The following is a 10,314-nucleotide window of genomic DNA, read 5'->3' on the forward strand; positions in this document are numbered from 1 at the left end:
ATTAGATTGATTTTAACATTTACGTACAATTTAATTGAAAATATATTGTATCAATGATATCTCATTTCAGCACTACTTAACCGGTGGTACATCCGGGAACGAAACATTCACATGCAATGGCATCAATACAATGGATGTTGTTAGATTTTCATACACATACCAAGATTCAAAATTTGTTCACCAGACCCGCGTTTGGTCTGCATAAGACTCACCAGTGGCGATCAAATCAAAATAATTGGTAGCACAATTCAATTGAAGTTGAAGTTTAAGAGCATTACAAAATTAGAATCATGTGCAAAACAGTGTAGGCGAGACCATTGATTGGCGCGCTAAAATATCCCATTGACTGGGTCAGATTAGGTGAACGTTCGTCTGTAACGCCCACAACTCACGACGTATTTATTATAAACATTTAAACTGTGGGGTTGCCAAAGGGTTTCAGTATATATACGAACTACAGTGCACAGTATATTATATACATATTTTATTTGCGATCATAAAATGTACGAAGTCGTCCATTACTATGTTAATTGGGTCGATTAAAAAAAAAGCTGAAAATGTTTCTGTTGCCAAGGGTTTTTCACAAGTATAGTAGTTAGCAGAAAAGTTCACCAAACTATACATTTTACCTATTCAAAAACGTAAATGCAAATTCCACAAGGCTTGATCCAAATAGCCTTTTTATTGTCTAATAACTTGCAAGTACGAAAAAGACAGGACAGAAGTATATTTTGTCTATATGTTTTGTGTACGCACACTTTTTAAAGTTGATCATGCATTCGTTCTAAAATAAAATTTTGACCAGATAAAAGTTAAAAGATGACATAATTGGACATGCAACCGCAATTGTTAAATCGCTTTGACGTCCGAAAAAAAAAGATAATAATCAACACATGCATTGTAACTTTTAAAGCCAGTTAAATCCTTTTTTTTTGTTGAAAGAACGTGCGATGTCATAAAAATTGATTATCAAAACATAATGAAAACACAAGTAAAGAACGTTTATACTGAAATGCAGTCAAGTTTAGCGATTGATAATTCATTGACAACATTCTAGCGTATCACAAACAAACAACTTGTAACGTCTCACTTCATTGGCCGAAAGATTTAAATACAACAACAATTGTTGTGTGCACGTGAATTGACACAGGTGACCGACAATGGAATGTACTACGTTACTACGAACGTAAAAAACAATGATTTTTGGTCGAAATAATTAAATAAGTATTTTGTGAATTTCAAATAGTGGGGTCGAAATATTATACTAATAATTTGTGTTAAGTAATATTCTTTATGCATGCAGCACTTGTACCGCACTATGAAAAATATAAGGATAAAATAAAATACATGTGCCGCTTTTATACGGATGAATGTATGAACCACTTTAATTTCTTTCATATTGACGCTAGGTTATTATCCTGACAATGTCGTAGTTACTTATAATAAGGATCTCATAATACTGATCCATTTCAAATTTATGATGGGTTGCACATTCCTCTTTTATTGTTTTCATGCTATAAAACGAAAATAAAGAAGCTAAGCGTTTGGTCATTCAGAAATGACGTGTCATAAACGAGCAAATTGTCCCCGAAAGATCGTACCATGTGTGCACGTGAATATAGATGTACTATGCAATGTACTATCATGGTCACCACGAAATTCAAATGAATTCAGTGAAGGCATGTTGGTGTAAAAAGGTTTGAAATGTTTCATCGGCGAAGATTTTATTTTTGCATGTGTGGAACTAAAAAATAAATAAATACTTGTGAGAAATGTCGTAGTTTATAAGGAACTATATAAATGTACTGTTTTCGATTTTGATTGGTTGAAAATTTATCCTTTAATTTCATACCGTAAGAATAGAGCTTTGCATAACATTGTTGAACAATCCGCCAAAGTAACGTGTGGCGTGCGTGCGTATTAAAATGAAATACAAAATCATACATGTATGATAAACTTATAAACGAAATATTAAGAAATTAAGGATGACTACTGTAAAAGTATGTACAAAAATGGAGTCACCTTTTATCAATACATTTAGTGAATAACCACACTTTTTAAAACTGATTGTTTTCTATGCAACTATTTAAATATTTACAATATATAATTTTCAACCGAGGATAGCAAAACAGTTAATTATAAATTAAGAAAGTATATCGCTAGAGTTTATAAAGTACATTTCCTTCCACTGTGCCATGGTTTGCCATCTCCATTTTTTCTCTAAACAAAGCATGGCTGGTAACATGTTCTGAATTTACTTAGAATTTCGGGATTTTTTTTTCAAAATCAAGTAAACTAAATCAATAAAAAAATCACACTATCCTAAAACTTATGAAAGAATATGAATAATGAACATGACAGTTTATAACACAAACCCATTTACTATAAAAATCGAGCAATATCTTTAGTATGTAATTTGGTTATTTTTGTAGTTAAGTACGGTTTCATTTCAAGTACAACGTTAATTCATCAAGTCCATTGAATAAAAGATAAGGCAGGGTGAGCAACTTGACAAAAAAAGGCAGTATGACGATTTATGTAAAAAATCAGGATAAACGAATAAATATAGTCAGGACCTAACAGACTGAAAAATAGAAAAACAGGACAGAGATAACAACTAAAAAAAATGCAGGACAAAATGTTTCATCCAAGTCCTTCACCCCCAATCAAAATAAAATGGTAGCTCCCTTAATCCAGGACCAATTGAGAGGAGACAGTTGAATTAAATATTTCGACGTGACTGTTAAGATTAAAGTTTAAAATTTTACATGCACATGTATAAAAGCTAGAATTGCCATGCGATAATCAAGAACACAATCATGTTCGGGAATACGACGATGGAAGTTTTTAACGACCTTGACCGGCTACGTGAATACTGATCAGTCCATTCAGCTTTATAGTACGCGTGTTCTATTTTCGCAGGTGTGAGGTCGAAGGTTTGAATTGACCAATGAAAACGATCGTTCCTTAACGAGTTAATCTAATAAAGTTTGTTTGACTGATTATGTTGCATGACCTTTCGCTAAGCTTGACCGCAGTTCAGTGTAAGTATTCAATATAAATCAAAACACAAAGGTTATTCCTGATTAGTTTTTCGAATTATTTTATTTAGGCGTTGAGACCCTTTGGTGACCTCACAGTTTAAATGTCTATAATAAATACGTCGTGAGTTTTGGGCGTTACAGACGAACGTTCACCTAATATGACCCAGTCAATGGGATATTTTTGCGCGCCAATCAATGGTCTCGGCTACACTGTTATGCACATGATTCTAAATATTCAAAATATTTGCCAAATTTAGCTGATTAAAATTTACAATCTTGATTAAGAAAATAAAATGCTTACTTTTATTTTTGTTGAGCTTTTTTCACTGTAAGCTGTAAGGAATTATGATATTTTTATAGGCTTTGCTCTTGTTAAGCGTTGTTTACTTTCAGTAGCTAGGGTTAAAACTAATGTTAGTGTCTTTAAGAAACCTTGTCATTTGACAGACTCAACTGATATTCAAATGGATATATACGCCACATATTCATATTAAAAAAGTAAAAATAAAGTTACAATTTTGATGTTCTTTAAAATGCTGTGATTAACGTCTTATTTTGCCTACTCATTTAATATTTTACTAAGTGTATAATACCACATATTTTGGTTAACTTGTGATTTGACACACTCAATGAATTTTATACTGAGTGCATACACCACATACTTTGATTAACGTCTTATTTGACCTTTTCAATCATTTTTTTGCTGGGTGTGTACTATCACATAATATTTTAAACTTGTCATTAGACACTCACAAATAATATTTTGCATGTTGTACACACCAAATACTCTGATTAACTTGTCATTTCTAGATTCAATTAATATTGTCAATTGACATACTCATTTAATTTTCTCCTCGGTGTTCAACTGAATTTTAGGTGAAAACTAGATCAGAGAAAAAATGCTAATATGACTGACGTGGATTTATCAAATTCACAATAAAGAAATTAAGGCAAATTCAAAGGAAATACTATTTAAGCGAGATGATCTTAACGAGAAATAGTAATGAAAATTTATCTTTGTATACAATACATTTATTTTATACATTTTGCCCTCAAAATTTGAATAGTTATATTTAAGGTACACCCACGGCTTACCTTCAGATTGCATTGGATGAACAAAGTGTCAAGTCAAGATGACATTTCCTGTGAATCTCGTCATTTTCTAAATGATAATAAATAAATGCATTTGAATATTGAACAAGTTTAATCAAAAAGAAGACAAAAACAACAAATTAACCGTTCATGTGAACAATAACAATGATATTGACAAAGTAACAATTAATGTCTACAATAACAATAATAATATCGATGTTTCATCAGCAGTAACCTTTCTAAGTAACACTTGTGGAAAACAGGTCTTATTACTAAAACAAAGGATTTTACAAGTATCGAAGAAAAAGTCACTACTAAGTACTACATAAATCAATCAAAAGAGGGACGAAAGATACCAGAAGGACAGTCAAACTCATAGATCGAAAACAAACTGACAACGCCATGGCCAAAAATAAAAAGACAAACAGGCAAATAATAGTACAGATGACACAACATAGAAAACTAAAGACTAAGCAACCAAAAACTGGGGGTGATCTCAGGTGCTCCGGAAGGGTAAGCAGATCCTGCTCCACATGTGGCACCCGTGGTGTTGCTTATGTTATTACAAATCCGGTAAATAGTCTAATTCGGTAGGTCACATTCGTGAAAAGGGAAGGGTATTGTAGTAACAACATAAGGAACATATCCGATATCATCTGTGAAACGGTTATTCCATAACGGTCAACCAACTCGTGATGGCGTCCGTTTAATTTTTGAAGGGATGATTTCAACTTCACCATTTGGAACTCTTGGTTTAATAGCTTCCTTGTGAGCAGCAATCCTCTATCAAGGAAATCATGATAGGAAATACAAGCCCGGGAATATCGTATCAATTGGGAGATATATACTCCGTATGCAGGCGCTACTGGAATGTTGCTACATAGAAATCAAAAGGCATAGGCACAGTTTATGTACAAATGAAAGGGTCAGCGGGACAGCATCTCTTCGAAGTTTTGGTATTCTCATTCAACCATATAGGAAATTCTGCAGGAAATGTCCGCCGAAAGTCATTGAAATGAAAATTTTATAAATTTCATGTTTCCGAAGCGTTTTACTTGGTTTACTTTGATCAGGAAGGCTCAAACGTAAACATTTGAAAGCCAGGGATTCTTCATAACGAAAGTAACATCTATATCTTTATGGTCATACAAATTGTTCTAGGCTGATTCGATTTATAACTTATGTCACAGCATCTATCAGATCGTATGCACTGTCACTTAATATGTAAGATCAATTACTCCTGAATTGATTTCACATCTGTGCCAATTCAAAACGTCTTTCAAACTTTTCTAAAATCTTAGGCGCCACAACTTCATATGCCTACAATGAATTCTAATTTTGACAACAATATGCCGTAGTTATGAAAATGTAATCACATTAAAAATGCTTAAAAATCGCTTAAAATTCAATATTTATGAATTTTTGCAAGTTTTGAGTATTTGAAAATAGAAATGAAAGCCATTCAACAAACAATTCATAGGAATTGTACCTAAGATTTGTGCCTCAAATAAGAAGTAATTCAGGGTAATTATAAAAAGTAAAACAACAAAAATACCGAACTCCAAGAGACAACAGTAGTTAAACGATATTCAATTCTCCTCGATCTAGTTTGGAGATACAAATCAATGTAAAAAGACAAAAAAAAAAAAAAAAAAACTGAAGGTATCGCATAAACTCCAAATTGAGCGAGACCGGATGCGTCGACATCGCAAGTTTCTCTTGTCAAGCATGCTTCATCCGCATTGAGAATATATACGCAGTCAAAATGCAACAATGCGGGACACAATTGGTAAATTTACATATTAGATAAACAAGGGTGGGGTGGGAGTGGGTAATCAACCTACAAATTTAGGTACAGACATCCGGTTATGGTTTGAAAAACACCCCCATTCATATATTGATTAATGCGAAAATCCCTACCCATTCATATATTTCATAAGAAAAACACAACCCATTTATATATATTTCCCATCTACCATGACATCTTATTTCAGTGAGATATTAACCACAAGGGACCCGTGATTTATATTATGAGATAAAAAGATCAGAACACAGTTTTTACAAACATCTTAACAGAATACTAGTATGAACATTTATGACCCATTGACAAATAAATTTCTACCATTGATATATTAGCTCCGTGAAATTGAACCCCATTGATATGTTTGACATTCCAAAAAAAAGACCCATGCCAGCGGCACGTCTGTCTATAAATTTATATAGGAAGAGACCCCCTCTCTCTTATTGATGACTATTCTCGTATCGAAAGTAAAATCATGTCATAAATTAAGGTGTATCAATGTTTAAATCTCAAGTTAAATCGAAGCAAAACTTACAAGTGAAATTTGAAGCATTGTATCAGAATAATCAATAACATTGTTCGGTGCTAAATAACTCTTAATTTCATGGATCAGTGCAAAATTGACGAAAATTTTCGAACTTGAATTGTTAAGACGATTTTTAATTCTACATGGTATCAAATACTTCATATACAAAGATTAATTTTTCAGTTCTAGAAGATAAAAGTGATTTTCAACAATACTGTAAAGGAGAAGATATGATAAAGCATCTTCATTGGCCCCACTTACATCTGAAAGGATACATCTGCAATAAAATACCACATTGAATTCGTGTGAATAATCTATGAAGTAACATCCGTAAAGTTTTTCTCAGAATGTAGGATACATGTACATTGGAAATACCACATGGAATTCGTTTGAATAATCTATAAAATAGCATCCGTATAGATTTTTTCAAAATGTTAATTTGTCAGAAATCAATGCGTGTAACTTTGAAATGTTTTCTTCAGATATGCTTTAAACTTTCAAATTTCTTGAGTTTCAAATGAAATAGCATAAACAAATAAGCAAATTTGCCTCGTTTTGAGATCTTTTCATTAATATTTATGTAGCATAAGCAATAAGAGCACAACCACACTTATAACAATGATATTTTGCTACATGATGTCTTATCAAATATGGTGACACGAGTACAATGTCTTTAAGTCGTGCTGTTGCTTATTATTTTACCAAGCTCATCTGTTAATAGGCTATCTTCGATGAAACTTCAACTTTAACGTCCCCGTGATATTTCTAATGACATTTATGCATTAAAGTGACCAAACCATATCAATTATTCATTGAACAATACAATCAACATATTTTTGCATTTTGAAGTTATTTTAAGATATTAGGGGCCTGGTTATGATTCTTAATATAATTTTTCCTTTATATGGTAAATGTCTCTAAATCTTCTTTTCTTATTACCCTTTTTCATATCTATTCAAAAAAGCTTGGCTTTGACAAATCAACATTCAAGGCACGTCGTACACAAATGTTTCATATATTTTTTATTTTTTTTACCACTACACATATGTAGATTTTTTTTTAACCCTTAAGAAACACTCGCGATTTGTTTAGAAAACTGATTGGTGCATTTACAGTAACATTGTCAAATTATTGTCCTACTTAAAGTAATGGTTGACATTGATTATCATACGCTTCGTATAAAATCATATCTAGTCAAATAGATCCGCGGGATCTCTTCCAGAGGAATTGCAGTTTTTATCTGTACTGGAATTCGTGTGAAAACGACCATCTCCTAAACAACACACTGATAGCAAAAGGAATCTTGCTCTTCTTCGGAAACTTTTATACATGGCAGAATAAACGAAAACATTGGAAAAGCTGTTGCAATTTGCCAACCACATTGTAGCAAATCGGACATTGGACGGAATGTCATTAATATTTGTTAAACTCATTATAATAACCTGAATAACATATGGTCCCCATGATATGAAATAAACAACGGTGGCAATAGTCAACAATTTGACTGCCCTCATTTCGCTCTGTCCCGAATTTCTACTTGTTCTCCAAATTGCAACCATTCGTCTGGAGTCGATTACTTTTCTCGTTACTTTGAAATTTGTGTATATAATTATACATGCTGAAATTATTGGAATATATAATGCTGTAATCACACAGAACCATTTATATTCCCAATATAGACCACAAATCATTTCATCCATACTATACTTGTAGTAAATAAAGTTAGATTTGGTTGGCAAAGGCGCAAAAAATGTGACAACCGCTATGAACCATAGTAATATTATAGTAGAGACAACCTTTTTTGGAGTTAACAGACATCTAGATTTCAATGGCCGTACGATTGCAAAGTATCGGTCTATACTTATTAAGGACAAACTCCATATTGATATTGTAACTGACGTTCCATGGATAATACCAGCAACCTGACACCAGACGTCCCCATACGGCCAGGAACCAGTAAAAGCAGGTATAATACATGGGAAACAGGAAATTAATCCAACTAACAGATCACTGATGCTAAGATTTAATATACAGATGCGGGTTATACGTGGAAGCTGCACTGTTTTCTGGATAACTAGAATGTTTAGAATGTTGCTGAAAATTATAGAACATGATATGATTAGAACCAAACAAGATTTGATATATGTTCCTCTTTCGGGCGAGATATTTATCGGCGAAACTGTGCTGTTTGAAATGACTAACGAAAATACGGTAAGGTTCCGATTATTGTGGCATCCTGTGAAATCGTTGCAATTATACTCCATTTAACCTGGTGTCGTAATCTGATTACATCTATCTAATCACATATATTGTCTTACTTTATGGATCCGTGAAGAAATCTGAAATAAAAAAAAAGAAACTAAACATTTGTGCTCTGATAAAAAAAAATCCTTTAGAGGAGTAAACACGAAAAGCTGATGATATTTATGGAATTTTTGAGAATTCTATACTTTATTTTTTTCAATAACTTTCTTACATCAAAGCTTTCAGACAGCGCTAATATGGGACAGGCTTTACCTGAGGATGAGGACGATGTCTATTGTTTTCGTTATATATTTTTGAAGCCAGATATATACAAATTTTTGGGAAACCGTATGCTTTACAGCATGGACGCCTTCCGTCAACAGTGCGAATGCACAAATGCAACTGTCGTAAAAGAGTTTACGACTTTGTCATGTATACATTGCCATTGAAGAGAGTTTTTTTTAAATATTTTATGTACAATTTTGCTTCATAACTAGTCTTATTTGTATAGGATCGTTTTTTATCAAGATAAAATTTTGTTCTTCTTATTCATACTACTAAAACAAGCATAAAATCTATAAAATGACATTTCGGTCGCTTTTATGCTTTTATTATTAGCTTACTTGTTCTAAAATATCACATTATTATATTAGAACTTCTAAGTACACACACTAATCTGTAGTACTGTTAAATTTTTAATGAAGATGTTAGACTTTTGGAAATGGTATTTTTTTAAATAGATTTTTAAAAAATGGACATACTCCTTTTTTAATATAAAATCCAAACTGCATAAATCATGAATTGTAATTCCAAAATAAGCGAGAAAAAAAAAATGTTATTTAAAAATCTTTATCAACATTATCATCATCATCATCTGATTTGTAACAGTCATACAATTTGTTTGTATATTATTCATTTACAAATCTCGCATTACCAAACCATAATTTCTATATAAGATGTGGTATGAGTGCCAATGAGACAACTCTCCATCCAAGTCATAATAGGTAATTTCTGATTTACTTTTATTGTACGTTTTCAGGTACTTCAATTTAAGTTTTAATTTGAGACTGGTCAACTTACTTTTTCATGAAATGAAATTGACCAAAATGGGGAATTGTTGAAAAGTACTCTAGGTACGACTCGGTGTTTGGATGCTACGTTCCCTATCAGAGATGTATTTTGGTTGTTTGTGTCGTTGGAATGCTGTCTCATTTACGTATACTCCATATCTTCAATTAATGTTCAGCAGAAATTTAATCCTATACAAATTTCTTAAAATCTTTAATTATTTCTACAATAAGCTGTGAATTGTGTTCAATTATTATTCAAACGTAAATTTCAGTTAAACGACTCGATTCGTACGATATAATCATGATATGACAACCAGTTAAATTTTACTTGAATGGTACTTGAATAATCAATGATAAATTAATGAATTGAATCAAGTAATTAGATTTTTTTTATTAACTATTTTTTCAAATTCTTGTAAAATAACAAAAACGGTTCCAATTTTTCTGCACCAGATGCGCAGTTCGACAATCAATGTCTTTTCAGTGATGCTTGGGTACAAACTATTTGAAAATTCAAAGCTTATTAAAAAGATGAAT

At 32.1% G+C, this 10,314-nt stretch overlaps 1 protein-coding gene across 1 annotated transcript; it reads right to left on the reverse strand.

The window, feature by feature from the left end:
- Positions 1-7,518: 7,518 nt before the first annotated feature.
- LOC127736154 (neuropeptide FF receptor 2-like) lies at positions 7,519-8,798 on the reverse strand. Its single transcript, XM_052246711.1, has one exon. It carries the CDS (start codon positions 8,725-8,727, stop codon positions 7,654-7,656), a length of 1,074 nt encoding a protein of 357 aa, XP_052102671.1. The 5' UTR covers positions 8,728-8,798; the 3' UTR covers positions 7,519-7,653.
- Positions 8,799-10,314: the final 1,516 nt, after the last annotated feature.

This window comes from Mytilus californianus, unplaced genomic scaffold, assembly GCF_021869535.1.
Source record: "Mytilus californianus isolate M0D057914Y unplaced genomic scaffold, xbMytCali1.0.p SCAF_3, whole genome shotgun sequence".
NCBI classification, from domain to species: Eukaryota; Metazoa; Mollusca; class Bivalvia; order Mytilida; family Mytilidae; genus Mytilus; species Mytilus californianus.

Bases quoted from the DNA above. Each gene is read 5' to 3' on its own strand.
- LOC127736154 (XM_052246711.1), bottom strand. From the start codon at position 8,727: ATGGAGTATAATTGCAACGATTTCACAGGATGCCACAATAATCGGAAC.